This window comes from Ascaphus truei, chromosome 1 (genome assembly GCF_040206685.1).
Source record: "Ascaphus truei isolate aAscTru1 chromosome 1, aAscTru1.hap1, whole genome shotgun sequence".
In the NCBI taxonomy this organism is placed as follows: Eukaryota; Metazoa; Chordata; class Amphibia; order Anura; family Ascaphidae; genus Ascaphus; species Ascaphus truei.
In genome coordinates this window covers 551,362,422-551,389,898 of record NC_134483.1, presented here as the reverse complement: position 1 = coordinate 551,389,898, position 27,477 = coordinate 551,362,422, and the positions used below count along the sequence as shown (strand labels likewise).

Sequence of the window (27,477 nt, the reverse complement as noted above, 5' to 3'; positions counted from 1 at the left end):
GATGTGACAGCAGTATAACCGTGTATAGCGCATTACAGGGGTGTAGAAGCGGTTAAATGTTTTTTTGGCGCAGTTGGGTTTCTTCCTCATACACAGAGGAATTTTTTTTATCGGGTATAGAATTTATTTGTAAACATAATTATTTGTTTCTGCAAAGCAGATAGGGGCTGGGAGGATAAGCTTCTTTCCAACCTATGAACCCAAAGTCCATAGAGGTACCTGTAAGCAGGGGGCCCTTTATGTCGGCCTCTGGGTTGTGCTGGTGTCTGTTGAGGGGTGTCTGCGGTGAAATTTTTCCGGCTCAGGGGGGCGTGGCCAAAACGGTTGAGGGGGCGGGACCATCAGCCCCACAGACACACACACACTCAGACACTCAGACACACACTCAGACACACAAATACACACGGGGGAAATCGGAACGGGGGGGTGAATCGGAGCAAGGGGGAAATCGGAACGGGGGGGGGAATCGGAGCAGAGGGGGGAATCGGAACCGGGGGGGGGGGAATTGGAGCAGAGGGGGGAATCGGAACCGGGGGTGGGGGATCGGAGCAGAGGGGGGAAATTGGAACGGGTGGAAATCGGAACGGGCGGGGGAATTGGAACAGGGGGGGAATCGGAGCAGAGGGGGTAATCGGAACCGGGGGGGGGGGATCGGAGCTGGGGGGGAAATTGTAATGGCTGCTGGGATCCAATCCGTGATTGGTTCCCTTGCGTACCACGTGACGTGGCACTAGCCGAAACCACAAGCTCCTTGTAGCTCCGGCTGGCTGACGCGTCACAGCACGCAGTCAGCCACGCCGGAAGGAGCCAGAGTGGACCTCCAGACTGGCGGTAAGAGGCTGGTGGCGCACGCGGCCGCGCGCGCCGTCGGACGCAGCGGGACCCAAGCCTTAGATGGGGGTTAAGGCCCTGTCACACCCTATGTTTTTGTCACACTCTGGCGAGATTGCGGAAAGCTTACTGGTTTTGTGATATTTTACCCGTTTATTTCCTGCAAGATGTTTTGTAAAGAAAAGGTTGAAAATGCTCCCAATCCAGTTTTACACCTGTACAGTATAGTACACCTGGCTTTAAGGAAGCATAGAGAAGGATGTCCAAAGAAGGATGTGCTCCACTGTAGAGGTGTGACACTGGATTGGGAACATTTTTAACATTTTTTTTACAAGGGGAAGAGTGAGTGCATTTTTTTAATATTCTCCAAAAAGCCTTGCTCTCACTCTTTCCCCTCCCCTTGTCTCTCCCCCCATCTCTCACATTCACATTCACATTCACATTCTCTCTCTCTCTCTCTCTCTCTCTCTCTCTCTCTCTCTCTCTCTCTCTCTCTCTCTCTCTCTCTCTCTCTCTCTCTCTCTCTCTCTCTCTCTCTCTCTCTCTCTCTCTCTCTCTCTCTCTCTCTCTCTCTCTCTCTCTCTCTCTCTCATCCCTTTGAAATTAATAGAATTGTTTTCTTTGATACATCAGGAGCAAGTGTTTTTGCCCCATCTTTCCCATGCTACATACAGTATGCCCCATATTGCCCATGCTACATATGCCCCATATTGCCCATGCTACATATGCCCCATATTTCCCATGCTACATATGCCCCATATTTCCCATGCTACATACAGTATGCCCCATATTTCCCATGCTACATATTCCCCATAAACGCAGACTTTTATTACAATGGCCCGTTTCTCAACAGTCCCAATAGCAGCCTGACATGTAGAGGGGCGCAGCGGGTCCTGGTTCTCCTGAGAGCAGCATAGATCAGAGGCCCTGGTGTGACCGCCTGATGATATGTGGAGATTTACTGTGACATTTAGTATGTAGCGAAGCATTAGTAAAGGTATATCGTGCAGCCCTGCTAAATGTGCTGGAAACGTCACACTTACATTAAATAAATAAAGCATAAAGGCTCAAGGGAAATGTCCCTTAGACCGCCGATCTGCCTGGCGTTTCTCCTTTCTCTCATGCGGTCCACTTTAGCCATATTTACTCGGCACACATCGGTCAGCTGGTCGGACATGCAGGGTCTCAGGGTGGTGGGTGCTGGACAGAGTTCCAGTCACATACTATCTCCCAACACGTTTTGTCAAACCTGGCCGCGTGAGGGGACACTGATAATGGGACATACTGTGCCAACGTTACCATTCAATCGTATGGAACATGCTGTTCTTTACAGGTGTGTGGAGGGTATTTATCAAAGTTACTGGGGAGTAAGGGTGTGACGGTTTAATGGTGTAAAGAGCTTTCCAATCCTCACAGGTCTCTTCTTCATTGTTATGGGAGACCCGGACAATTCACTGGGATTAAGGCACCAGGCAGGACAAAGGAGTCAAATAAGGGATATTTGTTCCAGTCAAAGCCAGGAGACCAAGTCACAAAAAGAGCTATAACACCAAGACAGGGGTTACGGGGGGAACCTTAGCTAACTAGGTGCTGGGCGCCATTTCTAAGGCTTACCCAAAAGTACTTCCATGTCTGTAGGGGTTTCAGGTGTCCCGGACCTCGGGGATACAATCTACAAATAAGCAGGTTAAAATCTCCCGGTCACGAACTTCAGTGTCAGTATCTCTCGCAAAGCTCCCCGGAGATACCGAGCAAATAAATCTCCCACTCGCCGGCTTCAGTCTCAGTTTCCGGCAAAACTCCCCGGAGATACCCAGCAAACCAAATCTCCCAGTCGCCAACTTCAGTCTCAGTATCTCCGGAAAAACTCCCTGGAGATACCCAACAAACCAAATCTCCCACTCGCCGGCTTAAGTCTCAGTATCCGGCAAAACTCCCAGGAGATACCAAGCAAACCAAGTCTTCGACTCACCGGCTGCAGTGTCAGTATCTCCGGCAAAACTCCCCGGAGATACCGAGCAAACCAAATCTCCCACTCGCCGGCTGCCGTGTCAGTATCTCCGGAAAAACTCCCTGGAGATACCCAACAAACCAAATCTCCCACTCGCCGGCTTAAGTCTCAGTATCCGGCAAATCTCCCCGGAGATACCCAACAAACTAAAAGTCCCAGGGCACAAAGCATATTTGAATCTCTCGTTCAGATGGGCACCGAGCCTCGTTCTGGGGTTGTCTCTGGTACAACCTCGGAGCACGCCACTGAGTCAATTACCAAGCCAACTCTGGGACAGTCTGTGGAGTTTAGATCAGCTCAGATGGTACATAGTTTCCCCATCTCTCCCATAGGAAAGCATGGTAGACGGGTTCACAACCAATCACAGTACAGATGCTGTGGGAAAACCAATCACAGCGTGACACCAATCTGGGCTGGGATTGTGATGGTACCACCAGGATGTCCCCCAGGGGAAGGTTTAAGTGCTGATGGGAGTCAAACCAAGTCACTGTTCTCCTGGCCGGCCGGACATCTCCCGCTATGATAGGCACCTCACTGTCTGGTGAAGACAAAGGCTCCACTTTTTGGACCAACGTCTCCCAGGCAAGAGGACCGCCCATCCCCTTCTCAACTAGCGAGAACCCGGTTCCCTTGGTGTGCAGGCTGGGTAAGTGTATTACTAACCTGGAACACCAAGGGAACAAGCAAATACATTCTTAAAGAGTACTAAGCATTTACTGTGATGGACAAGGGCCCATGGACCAGCACCATAAAGGTTAAGCCCGGTTCTTGGCCCTTGTCCACCCTTCCCTGGGGCTCATCTGGTCACCTCAGGTGGTGAGGGAGTTCATCTATATCCCCAGCTGGTTTGTACTCTAACCCCACAGGTTATATCACTCTCTGTAACAGTTTTCAGTGCTATTGTCCTAACCTTTTTTCCTGACGGCTTTTTTCCACACAACTCGGCTCCAGCACAGCATGAGCTGATCAGAATACAGTGACGCCTCACTTGACGTTGGGTACAAAGAGGCTAATCAGACGGAAGAGAGGTAGTTTGAAGTGTATTAAGGGATCCCACTAGTGGACAAGCGGTGATCTAGTCGGCCCATCACCAAGAGGGCAAGGAAAACCAGATATACATGTGCTCACACAGTCCCGTGTGAGTATTAATTATTCATTCATTCATTATTACACTTATCCCTGGTCGTATTGTACCGATGTCAGTGCATTGACTGTGGTTCAGCAGGACCCTTGTGCACACCCCAGGTACGAGGTAATTCTGGCTATACTTTAACCCTTTTCAGTGTCAGTGATTTTTACTATATTGTTATGTGGTTTTATCCGCGCTCCCCTTGTTCTTGCCTTGAAATTTCTGAAGCCGTTTCTGAGGCAGTTTCCAGGGTTAGCCACGGCCCGATCCCTAGGCCAAAAATGGGATCCTACATACAGATGGAGCGCACTTCTAGTTACCGCTGGCAACAAATTAAGCGAAGATGATGGCCCACGGGCCCTGCATTTTCCAGGAGCCCAGCCAAGTGGTTGTCCACTCACATACCCTGCCCTCATGATAAAGATGGCAGATTTTAGTCCCAGACAGGCACCTGAGGTGTCTTTGGGGGCTGAACTCTTCTACCCCCTGATAGACCCCGTAAGAACGAAGCTAGTCCAGAGTCAGTTCACAGCCGCCGGTCTGGCCGCAGTAGTCACCGCTCGTCCGGAGGCTCGGAGCTTGGGGAAGCAATACAGCAACTGGTGGACGGACTAGCCTTATCCTCACAGTTACACCACTGCCGCAAGTTGAAAGCTTTCTCCATGGTATCGCCCAACCCTGCAGGGGAAGAAGAGTTGGGGATTGGTAAGACCATACCCTGCATTTGCTCAAGGAATGGTCTTGCTCGGAAACTGTGAAGAGACAGTGGATAGTTTAATTTCTAAGGCCCCCAGCAGCCAATATTGTGAGAATGCAACGCGAGCTATGGGGGAAGTTGTCACGGGAGACCAGGTTATTTACACCTTTTTACCAGGATCATTCATTGAGCAAAACAAATTAATGAAATAAATTGTAATTTATTCGACATAAATTCGCTCACAATAATACATAAAATACAGTCGCAAATACACACTTACCTTGGGACTGGGGTCGAAAACTAAACTTTCCAAATGAGAAAAGAATCCCTTATAATGAGAGCACTCTGGGATGGCTGAGTAACGGATATCACCGGGTAGGAAACCTACAGATAAGGATGTGGTGGCTATAGTGGTTGTAATGATGAGTACATTTAAAATAAACTTTATTGGGAGATGTCCTCAAATAAAATAAGTGTATAAGGTCAATGAACCCAAGCCTAACTTGTAGGCGTAACCTAAAACCACAGTGCAAATTAAAATGGAGGTGGGTGTTCATACAGGGTATGAATTGGATAAACTGTGAGTCTAATGAGGCAAATGGTGGTCAGTTTGGGATTGCGTATATTGCCCCACAGTACGTAACTGAAAGGTGCTAAATTACCAGATAGTAACGTATGTGGTTACAATGTAACCAACGCATATGAGGCAAATAGTGTCGGTGGGCTCCGCACTGGAATGATGCGGTGTGTGAGAGCAAGTGGGCAGGACCATATCAGTCTGACAGAGTAATCAGCTGAATGCGTCTCACGCCCCCCTCAGGATAACCAGTGCAGTGCAATCTGAGCACACCGATCCCTTATCTGCGCTGGAATGATGTACACGGAGATCCCAAACAGGTTAGTAACTCTGTTAGAGCGCCGTATGTTCCCGGAACGAGTGTATGCCTGTAACTAGACCCCGTGTCTGGACACTGTGACAGACAGTTCACGTCTGACAGAATGTCTAATAACACAGTTTGAGTAGTGGACAGGTAGTCTCTGTAGCCACCCCCACTGACATCAGTACGTCCAATGCCGACGTACGTTTCGCAGGTGGCTTTGTCAAGGCTGGAAGAAACTCCTGCAAACACCTGATATTTTAAGGCGAAATGGAGGTCCCCTATTGGTTCACCAATTACCAATCAGGTCAATGTTGGTCTCTGAGGGCCTCTAGTGGTCAAACAAAACAATGCTCTGTATCACATAATAGGCAGACTTCAAAACAGCAGAGATACTAACATGAATGGTTCCCAATACCCAAAACCTGAAGGTAATATCAGATGAATGGATAGAAAACGAATCCCTCGTTAAGACCTGGGGGGAAAGTGTGCCCAAAGTATAAATCCATCTGGATTCCTTCTGCAATAGTATCTCATCACAATTCCCTTTCCTAGGTCCAAGTGAGAATTGATCAATACCAATAAATGTCAGAACCCCACTGTCCCCATTGTGGCATTCCTGAACATGTCTAGCCAATGGTGTGTCCATCTGGTTGCAAATGGTGCCAAGATGTTCTAATACGCGGTGTTTGAATGGTCGTCTCGTTTTGCCCACGTATTTCTTTTGGCATGTGTAGATAGCCATATATATATATATATATATAACACCTGACGATTTGCAATTGATAAATCTCCTAATATCAAATGTTCTGGTGTTATCCCAGTTCTGGAAAGTCTTGGATGTCTTAATGGACCTGTAGGCCTTACAATTGTGGCAGCTAAAGCAACCTTTGGGTTTTTCAGGAAACCATGGGTTCTGACTTTTTTCCCCTTCAAAATAACTGTTAACCAAGTGGTAAGTAGATTCTTGGCTCTCCTGGGTGTCATTTCAGGGTAGGTTTTAAGTATTTCTTGTAAATCTGAGTCAGCTCGTAAGATGTGCCAATGGGTTTGAAAGATCCTTTTGGCTTGTTCCCATTAGGAATTGAAGGTTCCAATAAATCTGATGGAGTTGGGCTCTAGCACATGTATTTTGTCTTTGAGAAGAGTTTCCCTGGGGGTGCTTTTGGCTCTCTTGTAGACCCTTTTTATCATATTCATACTGTAACCACGGGCTATAAATTTCTCTTTCATGAGCCCTGCTTGTTCCTCAAATTCCGAGGATGTGGTGCAGTTACGTCTAATACAAAGAAACTGACCCACTGGGATGTTCCTAATTAGGTTGTGGGGGGTGATGAATGTTGGCCCTGAGAACACTGTTTGTAGCAGTAATTTTTCTGAATGTGGTTGATGATGGGTCCCCGTTTTCCTTGATCGAGATTTTGAGATCTAGGAAAGAGATCTCTGTGGGACCTACTTCTAAGGTGTGTCTTAGATTGTTTTCATTTTTGTTGAGTGTGTTAATGAACTCTTTCAAAAGTACCTGAGTCCCATTCCAGAGTAAAAGAACGTAATCTATGTACCTGTACCCCATGTCTATGTGGTTCATGAATTTATCCATGGTTTCTGTAAACATTATTTCAGCTTCCCACCAGCCCAGGTACAGGTTGGCATATGAAGGTGCACATTTAGTGCCCATTGCTGTACCCTGGGTCTGGTGGTATAGTGTTCTATTGAACCAGAAATAGTTTTTAGTGAGGACAAAGGTCAATAGCCTTAGTACAAAACCATTATGTTTTAAGAGGTGATTTCCTCTGGATTTCAGAAAATATGATACCGTTGCAATGCATGCTTGGTGAGGTATGCTCGTGTATAGCCCTTCCACATCCAGGGACACCAGGATGGTATCTGTGGTCACATTGACATTCTTAATTTTACAGAGAATGTCTTTGGTGTCCCTGAGATGCGATGGGAGGGCTGTAACAAAGGGCCTCAGTATCCAGTCAATATAGTCACTGGCATTCTCAGTTAGACTACCAATGCCTGAAACTATTGGCCGGCCTGGCGGAGGTGTTATCCCTTTGTGTATTTTGGGTAAACTGTATAGGGGGGCGATTTTAGGATGTTTGACTAAAATAAAATCTCTTTCTCAGTGATCACTTTGTCCAGCATACCACCATTTAAGATCTCACTGAGCTCCAACTGATACTTGGCAGTGGGATCATTTTCCAAGATGGCCTGTCTTACAATAGCCTCTCATTTTCTATGATGTAGTCATTGTTCTTAAGGATGACCAAGTTGCCCCCTTTGTCTGAGGGTTTGATGGTAATAGTTCTATCCTGTTCAAGCTCCTTGAGAGCGACTCTTTCAGGATAGCTCAGGTTGTTATCCATAACCTTAGTAGATTTGTTAAGACCCTCAAGGTCCTTAGTGACCAGAGAGACAAAAACTGCTATGTTAGAGCATGTCTGAGGGTGGCATAAATTTTTACTTTGGCCGTAAGGTTGTAAAGGAGCCTTCGTCCAATGGTTTGTCAGATACTGCCATTAGTTCCCTTAGAGTATTCAGATTCTCCCTACCCATCTGCTCCAATGGTTCAATGCCTAAGTCGTCTTTGATACGAGTGTCCCTTCTCTTGAACATTTTGTGCAAGAGAAGCTTTCGAGCAAACAAATTAAGGTATTTTACCCACTCGAAGATATCAATACGACTTGATGGTGAGAATGATAGCCCCTTTGATAGAACACTGAGATGGTACTAGTTAAGTTCACGACTGGTTAAGCCCTCCCATCACATCTCAGGGACACCAAAGACATTCTCTGTAAAATTAAGAATGTCAATGTGACCACAGATACCATCCTGGTGTCCTTTAATGTGTAAGGGCTATACACGAGCATACCTCACCAAGCAGGCATTGCAGCGGTATCATATTTTCTGAAATCCAGAGGAAATCACCTCTTAAAACATAATGGTTTTGTACTAAGGCTATTGACCTTTGTCCTCACTAAAAACTATTTCTGGTTCAATAGAACTCTATACCACCAGACCCAGGGTACAGCAATTGGCACTAAATGTGCACCTTCATATGCCAACCTGTACCTGGCCTGGGGGGAAGCAGAAATAGTGTTTACAGAAACCATGGAGAAATTCACGAACCACATAGACATGTGGTACAGGTACATAGATGACGTGATTTTTCTCTGGAATGGGACTCAGGTACTTTTGAAAGAGTTCATTAACACACTCAACAAAAATGAAAACAAAACAATCGAAGACTCACCATAGAAGTAGGTCCCACAGAGATCTCTTTCCTAGATCTCAAAATCTCGATCAAGGAAAATGGGGACCTATCATAAACCATATTCAGAAAAATTACTGCTGCAAACAGTGTCCTCAGGGCCATCAGCCAACACTCCCCCCCCCCCAACCTAATTAGGAACATCCCAGTGGGTCAGTTTCTTTGTATTAGACGTAACTGCACCACATCCTCGGAATTTGAGGAACAAGCAGGGCTCATGAAAGAGAGATTTAAAGCCCATGGTTACAGTATGAATATGATAAAAAGGGTCAGGAATGCCACAATGGGGACAGTGGGGTTCTGACATTTATTGGTATTGATCAATGCTCACTTGGACCTAGGAAATGGAATTAGGATGAGATACTATTGCAGAAGGAATCCAGATGGATTTATACTTTGGGCACACTTTCCCCCCAGGTCTTAACGAGGGATTCGTTTTTTATCCATTCATCTGATATTACCTTCAGGTTTTGGGTATTGGGAACCATTCATGTTAGTATCTCTGCTGTTTTGAATTCTGTCTATTATGTGATACAGAGCATTGTTTTGTTTGACCACTAGAGGCCCTCAGAGACCAACATTGGTCTGATTGGTAATTGGTGAACCAATAGGAGACCTTCATTTCGCCTTTAAATATCAGGTGTTTGCAGGAGTTTCTTCCAGCCTTGACAAAGCCACCTGCGAAACGTACGTCGGCATTGGACGTACTGACATCAGTGGGGGAGGCTACAGAGACTACCTGTCCACTACTCACACCAGCACTTTGTATACTTATCACGCTGTTCTATCGCCATGCTTGGAGAACAGACGCTTAGAAGATTTAATACGTCTGTATATCAAGGAGGGGGTTTGTGTCGCTTAAGGCGTCTGGGTTATTTTATATGTACGGTTTTTAAGAACTATGAGCAGTGCAGTGTAAGACGTGACAGCGAGACACTGTATCAGACGATTGTAGTGTGTTACTCTGTCCAGTCACGCTATGGAAGCTTTTTACTTTCAGCTTTCTCAGAATTTAGAGCTCTGATGTAGTTATACTGACTTATTGGATTAATGAGGAGACACTCTGTCAGACGCACACAGTCTGTCACCCTTTCCCGATATATGGTTCTCTTACAGCTATATGTTTGCTCTGGGTATATATGGTGCTCGAATAAACGCACTGACTTAAACAGCTCTGGGGTTTAATGAGTGGGACCTTCCGTTTTAGGTCTATCGGCATAAGACGCTGTCAGGAGAGACATTTTGTCAGACAATATCAGCCTGTCAATCTGTCCGGACTCGCGGCCCTGTTATAGCTACTTACCCACTTATGAGCATTGTTTTGCACCATCCCAGTACGACGAAACAGCTGTGGAGTTCTGTCGCACTACAAACGCTGATTCATGAGGGCGTGAGACACGTTCGCTGGATACTGTTATACCCAATCCAGTATGTGTATTTGTCTCGATATATACCGCGCTACTTTAACATAGCGTCATCCAATTCAGAACATCTATCTGGCAAACCGTGTTATTAGATACATTCTGTCAGACGTGAACTGTCTGTCACCTTGTCCAGACACGGGGTCAGATTAAAATGTGAGACAGCTTTAGTTATGAAAGAACTTAGACTGGTGATGGCTGTGAGAGTCTCCGTGTGACAGGGTAAACAAAAGCCACCAGTTATATGTCTGGAAAACCTATGTCTAGTCTGCAGTGCAGCACTGACTAGGTTAACTTCAGCTGGGAACCTCAGGACAATTAGTTGGATCCCAGCTGCCTAATCAAGGTGTGTTAAAACCCAGGCTGTAGACAGAGGGAGTTTTGCTGTTGATGAGAGAGGAGTAAGCTTCTAAAGTGATTCCTGAAAACTAGGTCTGAGTAGCAAAGTAGTGAAACTGTGAACTGTCTGTCCCCTGCATAGAAAAAGGGTAGCTGCATATATATATATATATATATATATATATATAAACTGTCTGCTAAAGAGAAACTGTTTTGTTCGGTTTGTTGAAGGAAAAGCCATTTTCGTTTGTTGCTGAAAAAGAGCTATTTTTGTTTTGTGTGCTGTATATTTTTCAAGGCAAAATAAAACAGCCTTGTCAAGAAACCCACGTGTGTAGTTGCATGTACCCTGCAACATATGGTTGTCAAGAAGTGAGATTTGATTTTTTTCAAAAGGCTCCTGCAGTTAAAGGGCCACACACACACACAAGAATGGAAGAAATGTTGAAAGCGTTTCTGTGCAAGCAGACCAAACAGCAGGGACTGTTAATGCAGGAGCAGACAAAACAGCAGGGACTGTTAATGCAGGAGCAGGCCCGGCTGCAAGCGGAGAGAGATGAAAGACTACAGACAGCACAGGATGAGCGGATTGCCAAGCTGCTGACCCAATTCCAAGGGTCTGCCGGTGCAGAACTGGCCAGCAGACCCCCGATACTCCTGAGGAAAATGGCTCCGAATGAGGATCCAGAGGCTTTTTTACTGACATTTGAAAGAGTCGCCGAAGCTCAGGGCTGGGCTGCAGATCGCTGGGCAACTGCTTTGGCCCCGCTCCTCATAGGAGAAGCCCAGGCCTCATATCAGGGCCTCCCTACAGATCAGGCAATGGACTACCGACAAGTAAAAGCCGCCATACTGGATCGCTTAGGTCTGACCCCAGAGACCTACCGGCAGCAGTTCCGGAACATGAAGTACACCGCTAAGATGAGACCCCGGGTCCTCACTCAGCGATTATTGGACTTGTGTACGTGCTGGATACAACCCGAGGAGCGCACTAAGCAGGCAATTCTTGAGCAGGTGGTTTTGGAACAATTTCTACAAATAATACCCCCTTCCGCACGCTCGTGGGTAAAACGCCACGCTGCTGAAACCCTAGCTTTGGCGGTCCGACTCGTGGAGAACTTCCTTGGGGCTGAGCAGCAGGCGAGTGTCCTGGACCCGACTCCACCGGCACTTGCGGACGCCCAAAGAGGGAGGTCGGATCAATGGGGAACCTACGGCCCGTCACGGAACTGCCAAGTCCAACGGAAGGAGCAGTCATTCCAGCAAGGATGGAGTCCAAATGCTGGTCCCCGCCGAGACCCTCATCTCCTTCCGGATGTCGGCTCGTCGCAAAATGAGAGGAACATCCGAGGACATCGCCCACAGGACCCACCAGATGCCTGGTCTCCAGTAACCGGTCCAGCGGAGCGCTATCCACAGCCCCCTCCTGCGAGGGAACCCTCTCCATGTTCTGCCTGCGGAGAACAAGGCCACCGGTATGTGGACTGTCCACTGATGGAGTGTTCATTCAGCAGGACCGTCGCCTCGGCCTTCACTGGAGAAAATTACAAGCCCTGGCTACTTTCAGCCCTGATTGGGGGAAAAACCGTCCAGGCCCTTGTAGATTCGGGCTCTGGGAAAACTCTGGTCCTCCAGGAACTGTTACCGCCCAACGTGTGTTCTTTTGACTCCCCATGGAGCATAGAATGTATACACGGCGATGTAAAACGCTATCCGACTGCCAAAATCCGGCTACAGGTAAAAGGTCAGGAGGCTTACCTCGAAGTAGGATTCGCTCCTTGGCTCCCTGCCCCCATTGTGCTCGGTCGGGACTGGCCTTTCTTTTCAGACCTAATGGCCCCAGTCTTTCATGAGGAGCCTCCTTCTAGGGCTCAGAAGAACCCTGGTAAACTGTTCCCCTTCTCGGCAGACCTTTTTCCCAGTAGACACCGGGTTCAAAAGACTCGGAAGCAAAGACGCTTGGACAAACAGGACTGGTTGCAGAAATCTGGGTCTCAAGGTGACCATTCTAGTAGTCAGAGGTCACAAGTGATGGCTGGGGATGGCCAAAGGGAGGGGGATATGGCCCCTGGAGATTTACCAGACCTGTACCTCCCTGACTTTCGCCAGAAGCAAAGGGAAGACCCAGTCCTTGCTAGACAGTATGACAAGGTGGTGAAAATTGATGAACAGATTTTAGATGCACAGGGGGTGATAGTGTTCCCCCATTTTGAGCTATCAAATGATATTCTATATAGGGTGAATAGGCAGACACAAACAGGGGAGGTCACCAGACAGATATTGATTCCCAAGGCGTTTGTTAAATCTGTGTTCACTCTAGCCCATACTGTCCCTTGGGGTGGTCACCTGGGCAGGGATAAAACATTGGACCGTATTTCATCCCGATTCTATTGGCAAGGGATGCATAGTGATATTGCTAAGCTATGTGCAGCATGTCCGGAGTGCCAGCTAACTAGTCCAAAAGGAAACAAAACAGCCCCTTTGGTTCCTCTACCCTTGGTGTCAGTTCCCTTTGAGAGGATTGGGGTAGACTTGGTAGGACCTCTAGAACCTTCTGCGAAAGGACACAGGTTTATCCTTGTAATTGTTGATTATGCGACAAGATATCCTGAGGCGTTCCCCCTGAGAACAGCAACGGTGAAGCAAGTAGCCAACAAGTTGTTGGAACTGTTCTCACGGGTTGGACTTCCCCAGGTTATGTTGACAGACCAAGGTACAAATTTCATGGCTAAACTGATGCAGGATGTCTTAAAGTTACTAGAGGTCAAGTCTGTTCGGACATCGGTCTACCATCCACAGACTGACGGATTGGTGGAAAGATTTAACCGAACTCTAAAAGGGATGCTGAGGAAATTTGTAGATTCAGAGAAGAGAGCCTGGGATGAACTTCTCCATTTTCTGCTGTTTGCAGTGCAGGAAGTTCCCCAGGCCTCCACGGGATTCTCTCCATTTGAATTGCTCTATGGCCGCCAACCCCGGGGTATCCTAGACCTCCTAAACGAGTCCTGGGAGGAACAGCAGTCCCCTTCTAAGAATATCCTGCAATATGTACTAGACCTTAGGAAGCGCCTAGATGTGGTCGGCCATTTTGCCAGGGAGAATCTTAGATCAGCCCAAGACAGTCAGGAGAGACATTACAATCAGAATGCTCGCATGAGAGTGTTTAACCCAGGAGACCAGGTGATGTTATTGTTACCCAGTTGCGAGAGTAAACTCCTGGCCAAATGGCAGGGCCCATTCGAAGTACTCCGCCGTACGGGTGATGTGGATTACGAGATCACTCAACCAGGGTCCAGGAAGGGTAAACAAATTTACCATGTGAACTTGCTGAAACCCTGGAAGATGCAGCAGTCTCTATTCATCCACCCGGTGGAGGAGGAAACGGACTTGGGTCCTCAGCCTCCACGGGAGAACATCGTGAGTGACGATAAAATCCCAATGGGTAAACAGTTATCCTCTGAACAAAAAGGTGACTTGTTAGCAATAATTACTCAATTCCAGGATGTTTTTTCTGACTTACCAGGACAAACTAACTTAATTTCCCATGCAATCGAGACAACACCTGGGGTAAAAGTACGTTCCCGTCCTTATAGGTTGCCTGAAAGTCATAGGGCTCTGGTAGAGAAGGAGGTACAAGAAATGTTACACTTAGGAGTGATTGAGGAATCATGCAGTGAGTGGTGTAGTCCACTAATTATGGTCCCTAAACCCGATGGGAAGGTAAGATTTTGTGTGGACCTCCGAAAGGTCAATGCGGTATCCAAGTTTGACGCATATCCGATGCCAAGGGTGGACGAATTCATTGACGCCCTTGGTAACGCGGAATATATATCCACGTTGGACTTGGCAAAAGGATACTGGCAAATACCCTTAGAGGAAAAGTCCAAATGCAAAACAGCCTTTGCCACTCCCATGGGTTTATACCAGTTTGTGACAATGCCATTTGGACTGCATGGAGCCCCAGCCACATTTCAGAGACTCATGAATAAGGTACTGAGGCCCCATAGGACTTATGCCGCAGCCTACCTAGATGACATTGTCATTTATAGTAAACACTGGCGGGCCCATCTAAATAGGCTGAAAGCGGTCCTCAAATCTCTAAGAGAGGCAGGGCTCACAGCCAACCATAAGAAATGTGCCTTGGGTAAAGCGGAAACCAAATACTTAGGGTATGCAGTGGGAGGTGGAAAAGTAAGGCCACTAGCCGACAAGGTAGCTGCCCTGAAAGAAGTTCCGACCTCCCAAACAAAAACGCAGGTACGCTCTCTGCTGGGTTTAGCAGGGTACTACCGGCGGTTCATCCCCAACTATTCGGAAGTGGCAGCTCCTTTAACGGACCTCACAAAAAAGTGTGCCCCTACACAAGTGGTGTGGTCAAGGGATTGTCAGAGAGCCTTTGAGGACATAAAAAGGTGTCTATCAGAGGGTCCCATCCTTAGAAGCCCAGACTTCAACAGCCCTTTTATAGTGCAAGCAGATGCATCAGCGATAGGGCTAGGGGCAGTGTTGTCACAACAGTTTGAGGGAGTTGAACATCCTATCCTTTTCCTGAGTAGGAAATTGTTCCCAAGGGAAAAAAACTACTCAGTGATTGAGAAAGAGTGCCTCGCAGTAAAGTGGGCAATCGAGGCTTTGAGGCATTACCTGGCAGGAGTCCATTTTACTTTGGTGACGGATCATGCTCCACTGAAGTGGTTAAATAGCATGAAGGATTCCAATGCTAGATTGACTAGGTGGTATATGGCCCTCTAACCCTTCTCATTTGAGATTCAGCATAGGCCGGGAAAAGAGAACGCAAATGCTGACTTCTTTTCTAGAGAAGGGGTGGATGGTCGGGCTTCAGCCGTGCGTAGCCCCAGCCACACACTAACAGGGGAGGAATGTCACAGGGTAAACAAAAGCCACCAGTTATATGCCTGGAAAACCTATGTCTAGTCTGCAGTGCAGCACTGACTAGGTTAACTTCAGCTGGGAACCTCAGGACAATTAGTTGGATCCCAGCTGCCTAATCAAGGTGTGTTAAAACCCAGGCTGTAGACAGAGGGAGTTTTGCTGTTGATGAGAGAGGAGTAAGCTTCTAAAGTGATTCCTGAAAACTAGGTCTGAGTAGCAAAGTAGTGAAACTGTGAACTGTCTATCCCCTGCATAGAAAAAGGGTAACTGCATATATATATATATAAACTGTCTGCTAAAGAGAAACTGTTTTGTTCGGTTTGCTGAAGGAAAAGCCATTTTCGTTTGTTGCTGAAAAAGAGCTATTTTTGTTTTGTGTGCTGTATATTTTTCAAGGCAAAATAAAACAGCCTTGTCAAGAAACCCACGTGTGTAGTTGCATGTACCCTGCAACACTCCGGTAGGTTTTCCAGTTTTGGGGTGCATGGTAAGAGAAGGAGGAGCGGCCGGATACTTTGCTGAACCTTGGGACCATGAACAGTCTTTTGGAGTCAGATCTCAGGTGATAGGTGCTGCATGTGGTAGGGGTGAGGAGCTTGTTCAGGTAGCTGGGTAGCTTGCCCATAAAGTATTTGAAGGCAAGACAGGAAAGGTGAACTTTGCGCCTAGACTCTAGTGATGACCAATCTAGTTCTTTGAGCATTTCGCAGTGATGTGTGTTATAGTTGCATTGGAGAACAAAAGGGCATATAGAATTGTAGAGGGTGTCAAGTTTGCTAAGGTGGGTTTGGGGTGCTGAGCCGCATACTATGTCTCCATAGTCAATAATTGGCATTAGCATCTGCTGTGCGATACGCTTTCTGACCAGGAGACTTAGGGAGGATTTGTTCCTGTAAAGTACCCCTAGTTTGGCATAGCTCTTGGGTGTCAGGGTATCAATGTGCATTACGAATGTTAAGTGGGAGTCAAACCATAAGCCCAGGTATTTAAAACTAGCAACAGGTGTTAGGGTGGTGTTAGCGTTGGTTCTGATCTGGAGCTCAGTCACTGGAAGCTTTAAAAATTTAGCATTGGTCCCAATTACGATTGTTACAGTCTTGTCAGTGTTTAAAAACAGTTTGTTTTGGGAAATCCAATTTTCAAGTTTCAAAAAGACCGATTGAAATACATGTCCAAGGTCGGAGAGGCTCCTAAACAGACTCTTATCTCACTCCAACTCCCTTTACCTTACTACAATCCCATAAAACACAACTAACAATGGCTGAGACAAACAGATGCTGAGACAAACAGATGACTGGGATTAGTAAAAAACATTTAATACAACAGCTAAATAAACAATGAAAATGTAAAACACACAATGTAAAATAAGTCCCATGTGCACTCCAGCAATAGCTGGACTGTCCGCTTACCAGAAACAAGAAGGTATAAGGCAGTGGATAATTCAGAGAGTATCCCCTCTCGTGAGGGTTTCTGTCAGCTCCAAGGCATCTCGTGGTAATCAGCGTGAGCTTCCGGGAGGAACACTCCCAACCTTCCAAACCGCAGACCTCCGCAGAGCAGCCGCACCGGGCTCCGTCTCACAAGATGGGCTCCGTCACATGCGCAGTAGCAGCGCTGAATCGAGGACGGTAAATGCAAGCTGGTAGTTTCGTCAGAGCCTTGCTCAGCGGGACAGTAAGGGAAACAGCCTCAGATTAACCAAAGCGTGTGCTATGTCCGTGGAGATGGCAACAAGGAGTGTGGTAAGCACTGTGGGGACAGCGGTGCACAATTCGTACCACCCTACGCGTTTCGGAAGTCTACGCTTCCTTCCTCAGGGGTAAAAAAGTAGTGCCTCAGTCTCTGTGTGTCCATATATATATAGACCCGGCTTAAAGGTACAGTTTCTTAATATAGAATTGGACATGCGCAATTGCATCAATTTAGACTGGATGTCTCAGCAACATAGAACATAGAAAAACAAAACGTGCATAAACATGAAAAATCATTAAAAAAATACAGGAAATCATATAAATATATAAACTACTAACTGGCATACATGCATAAAATCAAAAATGTTGATGGATAATATAAGAACATATATTAAATCATTATACACAGTCAAATGCCCATTGTTAACCCTTTAGTATCTCTCTAGCTTGGTGTTTATAGAAAGATATGATGATATATATCATCAGAATAAATATATGGCAAATCAGAGCACCAAAGTATATAACGATGGACGAAGAATGCAAGGTAAATCCAAGACGGACAGTATGCAAATAAAGCAATAGAGCAATGAACCACACAGCAATAAACCGCAGGCTGTCACAGCAAAAGCAACAAATAGAACCCAACACAGAACTGAGTGTTCAGTGTCCAGTACATAACAGTCTTTGCCATCAAAAAAATAGTGCAAATAGTGAGGAGAATGTAATAGAAAATGTGTACTAACCGCCAAGTGTATTATTTATATATATGTAAATATATAGTGAAAGACTATAAGGGAGATAATTAGAACACATATAAAATATTCAGGACCATATGTGATATTATATTTGTTTAAGTGAATAAACCCCCATACTGTGACATATAAATGGTGACAAGTGTAAAATGACCAGTATGTAGATGGTACTGGATAATAACTAAATACAGATAGCAACAATTAATAAACAAAGATATTGAATTACTTATTAGTGAGAAAAGCTTTGAGGTCAAACTCAATATTGAGACCAGAAGGTATAAGAGTCTGGAGCTCATATATCCAAAAGGACTCAATTTTGCCCAGGAGGCTATTGATATTGTCTCCTCGCCAACTTGGTGTAAGTGCCTCTATGGCCATACATTTTAGACCTGTAGGATCTTTGCCATGTACCTGGAGAAAGTGATTTGACACACTGTGTGTGATCAAGCCCTTAGTAATGTTGTAAATATGTTCATATAAACAGCGTTTAATGGACCTAGTCGTCATTCCCACATACTGCAGACCGCAGGGACACTCCAAAAGATAAATAAAGTTGGTGCTATTGCAAGTGATGTGTTGTTTAATATTGTATGTCTTTGAAGTGACTGTAGAAGAAAATGAAGCTCTCTTCAAACTATATTTACAGGCTGTACATGTGTTGCAAATAAAATAGCATTTAAGGCCGAAACTGTTGTGTGATTTTTTTCGCATAAGTGGACAGCTTGGGGCCAATTTTTGTCCAATATTTGGTGCTTTTGTAAACACAATTTTCGGTCTGCTAGGTAATATGTTGGCTAGATCTTTGTCCTTCTTAAGAATCGGCCAATGCTTATGCAAAATGTTCTTTATATTAGGAGCCATTAGGTTATATTGGGTAACAAAAGGGATATTAGTTATTGTCTCTGTTTTCTTTTTATATTTCTATCTAACAATTCGACCTCGGATATAATCCGATCCAAATCGTGTGGTGAATATTTTCTGTCAATAAATTTGTTTTTTAAGTCTTGTGCTTGTGTATAATAGGTTTTTACTGTTGAACTGTTCCGTTTGAGCCTAATAAACTGTCCTTTTGGTATGTTGTTGATCCATGCAGGGTTGTGATGACTATTGGCATGTAGGTAATTGTTGGCTTGGACAGTTTAAAAAAAAGTCTTAGTGTGCAATGTATTGTCTACTATGTAGATACTTAGATCCAAAAAATCTATTAAAGTGTTACTAGATGAAAAAGTGAATTTTAGATTGAACAAATTATTATTCATATAATCCTGAAATAATATTAACTCTGATAAAGTACCTGACCAAATAAAGAAAATGTCGTCGATGTAGCGCCGCCACAGGACCAAGCTCGCTCCATAGGGACAGCCGGACCAAATAAATTTATCTTCCCAGCTGCCCATAAATAGATTGGCATAACTAGGAGCGAACTTGGTACCCATGGCGGTGCCACATGTCTGTAAAAAGTAAGATCCATTAAAATTAAAAAAATTGTGTGATAAAATAAATTGAATACCTGTAACTAAAAAAGATTTAAATGTATCGGAAACTAAAGGATCACTGTCCAGCACCTGGCCAATAGCATCACAACCCTGAACGTGGTCAATAACTGTATATAATGAAGCAACATCTGCTGTAACCAAATAAAAATGTTGTTGCCATTGAACGTCCCTGAGGGTCTGCAGTATGTGGGTCGTATATCTCAAATTGGATGGAAGTTGGGTGACATATGGTTGTAGGTGATAATCGATAAATTCTGATAGATGAGAAGTGAGTGATTGAATGCCGGATACGATCGGATGTCCTGGAGGTTGATGTAAGTTTTTATGAATTTTGGGAATGATGTAAAAAAATAGGGATAATAGGGTATTGGTTATAAAGAAAATCAAATTCTTGTTTGGTCAAAACTTGTTGTTCCAGACCCTTATTTAAAAATTCCAGTAATTGTTATTTATATTTGACAGTAGGATTAGAGGGGAGGGGCTGGTAAGTGGACTTGTCTTCAAGAATACGTAGTGATTCCTGGACGTAATAAGTTTTGTCCATAATTACCAAACCGCCCCCCCCATTATCAGCAGGCTTGATCACAATAGAATCACTTTCTCCAAGTGATCTCAACAGACCCTTCTCCTCAGCGCTAAGATTGTGTTTTTTAATTTTGAAATTCCGACTCTGTGATTCTAAGTCATCTGTGACCATTTGTGAAAAAGTGCTGATAAATGGACCACTAATAAATCTAGGAAAAAATGTGGATGGATTTTTAAATTTTGAATTTGTACTGGGCATTGAACAAATAGGCAGGTTAGTGTTGGTGTCTTGTTTGGAGACTGCGTATCTTGCAAAGTATTTTTTGAGACACAATTTCCTTACAAAACATTGTACATCTACATATAGTCAGAAACTATTGGGGCCTATAACTGGGGAGAAAGACAAGCCTTTAGAAAGAACTTCCTTCTCTTTGTCTGTGATGGAATACTGGCTAATGTTAAATATGTTTGTGTAAGTGGATTTTACCGTTTGTGTACCTTGCCCAGTCTTGCTACCTCCTCTTGTTCCTCTACTGTGTTTTTTCTTTTTCTGTCTCGTGATGTCCCCTCTCTCCCTAGTAGATCTTTGATTGCTTCCCTGGCATTCTGTTGGTCTCTGGTTTTCCTCCAATCTAAAAAAGAGAAAGTGGGTTTATCATCACGGCTGTGGGTAGACGCTTGTTGTTCTAATTCAAAATCCACCAATGGCTGATATTTATTGCTATGTTGGTACTGCTCAAAAATTGAATCAATTTCCTTGTCTAAATGTGTAGTATTAGGGACAGACGTAAAGGGTTTAGGATTGGCAATGCTGTCTCGGTTGGATTTAGGTCGTGTTTCACTCCTTTTAGGTTTTGGGGTGATAAATTGTACCGGATTTAGGGATTTTTCCTTTGTACTTGGAATGGATTTCCTATAGTGACTAGGTATTTTATGGGAGTAGTCTTTAGGAGTATTAGCTTTTTGTATTCTACATTTGTCCTTATCCTTTGATGTTTTTTTCCAATTTCTATAACAGCCAGTTTTATAGTCAATCCTATCCCTTTAAATTTTACTCTGCTTGCGAGCAATGATATCCTTTTGCATACTGTCCATCTTGGACTTGATCCTACCTTCCACCACTGATAATTCACTATTATTCTGGAATATGACAAATTGCTCCTTCATTGCATTAATCTCTTCATCCAATTTTTGGAGAGACATTTTGCGTTTTGAAATTAATAAACGCATAAGCTCAAAGGAGCAGTTGTCAAGCAACCGGTTCCACTCTATGAAATCTTCACTCTGGAAGTCAGTGGTGGGTGGTTTGAAGATTCTCAAGCCACGGGGAATTCTGTTCTGTTCAACATATTTTTCTAAGGTGATCGCATCCCATAGCTGTTTAGTTTCACTTAATAGCAATTTTTCAAGTTTATCAGCTTGTTCATACATATCATCTGGAATGGAATTCATTTGAACAGATGAATCATCAGCCGAAAATATTTTATTAATATCAATATTTCTATTGGCCCGTAGGGCAAATAATTGTGACATATTGTAGGGAAAAAGCAACTAACCTCAAAAGTGGGAACAGGGACACTAAACAACACAACAAGAGGTAGCGCTAATCTCCAACACCAAGAGATGGCCAGCAGCCTGTGATATAACTCTGACACCCAGGGTCAGATAATGGAATGGAAAAGAAGTTATATCTGTGGCGCTTGGCACTGAGACACACTAAGTAAAAAGGTTATATACAACCAGATGGAGGGTAAATCCACTTGGGGTCTCCACGTGCAGGCGATCAGTCATGTGAAAAAAATGAAAATGAAATAACATAGTGTAATACAGTATCTCACTCCAACTCCCTGCACCTTACTACAATCCCACCAACCTTTCCCTCAAAATGAGAAACCGTCACATTCCACTGTCTACGGCATTTCTCTATCGCCATCCAACTTTCCGCCTTCCTCCAAAAGAAACCCCCACCTATTGGATATCCAAAAATAAAGCCAAGATCTTGGATAGATGTACTTGGTGATATTTGTCAGCACTATCGTTTTGCCCCCCAAGTACCTCCGCCTCCGAGAATCCTACCATACGCTCTCTTTCCTGCTCAATGTATGTACGAATGTCCCAGCATTCAAACTGCCAGAACCATTCTTGATTAAAACAAAACGATAAATGCATGCCACATATTAATTATAACAGGTTTGCGCTGTGATTGGTTCTCACACTGCACCTGCTGCAAGTGGATGTGTGTGTATAGTTATATCTGTATATAGCCAGGTCCCTTCTGGATCCCTCTTGTTCCCCTTACCTCCTGGTGCAGCTGCGGCCGGCAGCGGAGGCTGGGGCGAGTGCCGGAGGGAGTGGGGGCAGTGCAGGGAGCGATCCGGTGGCTCCGTGGCGCACCCAGCTAGCAGGGGCCGCCATGTTGGGATTGGCGCATGCGCAGGTGACACATCGCGCATGATCAGAACATCCTGAGTGGGGTGGCCATTAGAAGGAGGAGTGCGCATGCGCAGTGCAGGCACAATAGTGCCGGCCATTACATGAAGCTCCGCAAGGGACTACAAGCCCCATAGTGCATAGGGACTGCTAGTCACATGGCACTAATGGCCAATAGAGCCTTAGGATTCTGATACGAGCCTAGAGATACATTTGGCGCAGTCCAGTCAGAAGGGGAGGAGAGACAAGCAGGTAGTGTCCAAGGAGCTGTGCTTCCCTGGATTAGGCTTTGTTTGTCACCTTAGGCCCCAGGTAGACCCTGAGTCCCCAATCAGCTTGTGGGTGCTTCAGGGACAAGCACTTAGATAGGGACATTGCCACTTTAGATCTATAGTGTCAGGGGCACAGCCAAGATGCATGCAGTACTTGTGGCCTGTGGTCTGGGACCAGACCACCACCGCAAGACATAGACTCTCTTCATGGTGGGACACCGTCGTCGCAGACGACTACGTGGGACCAGACTGATCTTATCAACAGCCGGCGGTACCCGGGTGCTGGAGCACTCGGCAGGTGTCACGTTCAACAAGTGCACCAATGGTGCTACCGCACACTTCGGGGTGGGGTGTGGCTCCTGCGGACACCAGGTGGTTGGGTGCCCAGGGCATCTCAGTACATTTGGGGAAACCTCACCAGGGTGTAGACAAGGTGGTTGGACAGTGGGGTACTGTGTGGGGGTCAGGTCGTGCGAGGTCTGTATGATATGCGTTAATGTGTTATTAGTGTATCTATGTTTAGTAAGCCTGTTATTATACACCCATGTCAGAAGTGAGAAGCCAATGCCGGATCCCATATCCTGCGTCACCTAATATAAAATAAAAAAAATGAGCAAGCAAGGCAAATACAGGTACATCAATGCCATCTTTACACACTTTCATTGCAACGAGGGCCAGCAATGCAGTGTGGCACAATCCGTCGTTTGTCCCTGTGGATGTAAAAGTATATTTAATAGGCTTTCCTAATAGCCAGCCACTCGTCATTGTGCCTGCTTCAAAATCATTCAACACAGAAGACTGACACAGAATATCTGCATTGTGACCCTGGGAAGCTTGTTACCACATTCATTGCGCGCATACGTGCATCACACACTGCCGGCACATTAAGGGAGTGATAATGTCACCGGTGGCTAAACATCTCCTCCCTTTCATGCGGTGGTGCCAGCACCGCTGGCATATGGGAGCCTGCTATGTAATAAAAGGCTTCTTTACATTTACGTCCTGCCACTGTGTCCTCTCACTGGGATATAATATGTATCCCGTGGCATATCTACTTATGGCATAAAGTAACTGGCAGGAGCAGCGCGAGAAGGTGGGTTTGAGTTATTCCACTTACAGTTCTAAAACTGAAAGATTCTGAGGCCAAAACATGTAATGAGCGGAGTAATTGAACTAAACCAGACATGGCATGAGCCTACTTAGTCAGGGGATTTAAGCCTCCCCACAGCTCCTCATAGAACCATTATTGCATTACTGCTCAAACAGTTCCTCTGTACCATCTCCTCATCACCGAGTCCTATCTTCCTAAACACCCTGGGCCTTAAGAGAGTTTCCTTCTGCCAGCCCCTGCCGCCTCCTCAGCAATTTCCTCTCCCCATCTCCTAAAGTCTCTCCACCTCTCCCTCTGCTCAGCCATGACGGTCTCTCTCCACCTCAGAGGCTGCTTCTCAGCAAACAGCGCAATGGACTCCATTTAGTCAGCGTCACAAAGATATTCAGCAATGTGAGGTATACGGTATATAAGTATTAGCGCCACGGTAACGCCTGCCTGAAGCAGGGGATAATAATTTGCAGAATTGAGTTATCACCGCCCGCGCATTCCTATTTATCCCACGTATACAAACTTTCCCGTCATTAATTGTGTCCAGTAATTTTAACTGTCAAATGATAAATAAATGATTGTTTTGAGGTAACCGTTTTATGTATCCCGTGCAAAATACATTGCACGTTATGGCGGTAATAACGAAATTGTGCCGTATCACCGATTGATATATCTCAGCCCTAATACTTTCTTTTCTCTTTGCAGATCTGTGCATCTGATGGAAACATGCTGTCCTGTGTAAGATACATCTTCTTCCTGTGTTTTGCAATTGTTTCCTCTTTTCTGACATCATTCTATTTCCATCAATTCAAAGGAAAAGAAACTGAAAGCAGAAGGGATGTACGTCGCATTGCTGAGGGTTCCTTAACACCCCTGGGAGATAACAGAACCTTTATCCTGTCCCCGTATTATGACTCCAGGGGAACCAAAGTGATCCGAGTACTTGCAATAATTCACCATGAAGTGGGGGAGCTTTACTGCCGGTTTCACTGTGAACATAAGGAGCATGTTCCTGTTAGAGCAGCAATAGAACTTCATTCAGACCGATTTGGGTTTCCTTATGGGACAGCGGATCTCCTGTGCACAGAACCGGCTGACTGTGATTATAATTATGTGTCGGTCCATTGGTCCAGTTCCGGAGATGTTGAGCAGAGTCCAGTGTTTGAAATCAGAAACCGAGCTCCCGAGTCGTTCTCGGCAAATTTCACGGTCTGTATTTCTACTCTCTATGGAAATTATAAGAATGTTTTACAGCTGATCCAAAGCATTGAGATGTATAAACTGCTCGGAGCACACAGAGTCACCATCTACAGGAACAGCTGCCACGAGACTGTGGATAAAGTCTTACAATATTACGTTAAAGAAGGATTCATGGAAGTCATATCATGGCCAATAGACCGATACCTGCGGACATCTGACAAATGGCATTATTCCTTAGATCCCAACAGTGAAATTGGCTATTATGCACAAACAGCAACTTTAAATGATTGTATCTATAGAAACATGTACAGAAGTAAGTTTGTTCTCCTCAATGACATCGATGAAATTATTCTCCCAGTGAAACACCGGGACTGGAAATCCCTAATGAATAGTCTTCAAGAGCAATATCCACAGACCAGCATCTTCCGTGTTGAAAATCATGTTTTCCCAACATCGATTAATGGGTCTGAATTGAACATGTGGAGTAATATTTCCGGGGTTAATATCTTGCATAACACCTACAGAGAACCCAATGATCCAAATGCCTTCAATAACCGCAAAATGATAGTAGATCCCAGAAAGGTGTTTCAGTCATCGGTCCATTCTGCTTTAAATGCGGATGGACAATCTACAGACCTACCCCCCGATGCTGCTATTCTCTTCCACTGTAAGAAAGCCACTCGTCCAGAACTTACCCAGGAGGCTCTCATTGAAGACCAAACAATCCTGCGATACAATGTGTCCTTAGCTCGGAGTGTGGATAATGTGGCTCGGAACATTTGCCCAGATCCCTCTTCACTCTGTAGGGATCAGTTCAGCTTGTTGTTGGGTTGATCACAATGTGTTTCTCTTCACTCTGTAGGGATCAGTTCAGCTTGTTGTTGGGTTGATCACAATGTGTTTCTCTTCACTCTGAGAAATGGCAGGACACATTTATTTATATATATGAGGGGTTATCTATTAAATCATCACTTTTAATGTACAACTTTCCTAAATCAGATGCAAATTCAATGTGGGGCAAAACTGGTGCAAATTGTGTTTTCTAAATAAAGCAACGACTGCTCTGCAGATTCTTATAATAACCCAGTGTCACGATGACACCAACTTTTATCAACACATTTATATTTCTGGGTACTTGATTGAACAGAACAAGTTGCAAAACAAGTAGTAAAATCAAACCGCGCTCTTGCTTCTTAACAGGATCTTGAAGTAGATCAACTCTTCCCTCTTGCAGCTGATGTGATGTGAAGGCACCCCTCCTCCACAGATCCCGTCGTAGAATGGCTCCAAACGCCAGGCGTCAACAAGAAATGAAACACAAGAGCGCACCAAGGGTCAAGATTTAATAAAAACAAATTAATAATAACAAGTAAAAACTTACATACTGTATAGAGATATATAAGCCGCAACCCGGAAGAACAACGTGGTGCCGAGCCAGGCAGCCCCAGCGCACGGGACTGACTAGTAAGCCTCAGCACCATCCCCCTGCGCCCAGGACACCACCAGGACTGTTGCCCCAGCACTGCTCTACTGGACTTATATATCTCTATATGTAAGTTTTTACTTGTTATTATTCATTTGTTTTTATTAAATCTTGACCCTTGGTGCGCTCTTGTGTTTCATTTCAAGTTGCAAAATAAATTGTGATTTATTTCCTTAATAGACAAACACACGACATCTGCAGAATACACTTAAAACAACACTCTCTGGGATAAGAGAACGAAAGAAATTGTCCTTGGAGTGAAAGAAATTGTCCTTGGAGTGAAAGAAATTGTCCTTTGCTTGCAAGTGCAAGAAATGCAGCCTTGGTTTTAAAAGTTCTGTGGTTATGTGGTTGTTAACCCCTTCACTCCTGGACTGGTTGCTGCTGTACTGGAACAAAGTCTTGCATCTTTACATCATGGATTAATATTCAGGAATCACACTGGGAAATACCTGGGGAGCCACAGTTATAGACTGGCCAAAGCTATCTTTAACATGTTTATCCAATCCCCTCGTGGGAACAAAAAACCCCACGAATAGCCAAGTGACCCACAGTTCATCAGACCGGTCAAAAGGGCTGTCCGGTGGGCAGGGCGCATGGGTCAGGTTGACGCCCATGCCACTTAGCATACCTGGGCTACACCCATAACTTGGCACCACTAAGTCTGATTTTGGACCAATGAATGTCACTAGCCTGACATCTGCTGTGCATCAGTATGCCAGTATTGTATACATTATGGGTCTCTGGGTCTTTTCATAATTGACACTCTTTTAGACAGGGGGACTCTAAATCTGTGGGAGCCTTTTTTTTCAACAAAAGTTTTTATTAAGCACTTGATACATGCATACAACAATCTTTCAACCCATTGTCTGGGAAATCAGTATCCACAGCACTTGATTTAGGTAATATCAATAATAACTGCACAAACTGGGGAGACGAACAGACATACCGACTTATAACAAGAGAGGGGGGAGAGGGGGGGTTGCAGTCTGGAGAATCTCTTTCAAGGAGTCTATATCGCTGGTCCTACTTATGGGGGATCTGCGCGCT

At 45.0% G+C, this 27,477-nt stretch overlaps 1 protein-coding gene across 1 annotated transcript in view; it reads left to right on the top strand.

Moving 5' to 3' along the window:
- Positions 1-26,074, top strand: part of LOC142472337 (uncharacterized) — a 41,366-nt gene extending 15,292 nt beyond the window's left edge. The window contains exon 3 of the mRNA XM_075579395.1: positions 24,450-26,074. Coding sequence (XP_075435510.1) covers positions 24,471-25,778 — 1,308 coding nt within the window. The 5' untranslated portion in view covers positions 24,450-24,470 and the 3' untranslated portion in view covers positions 25,779-26,074. The remainder of the gene's footprint in view (positions 1-24,449) is intronic.
- The last annotated feature ends 1,403 nt before the right edge of the window (positions 26,075-27,477 follow it).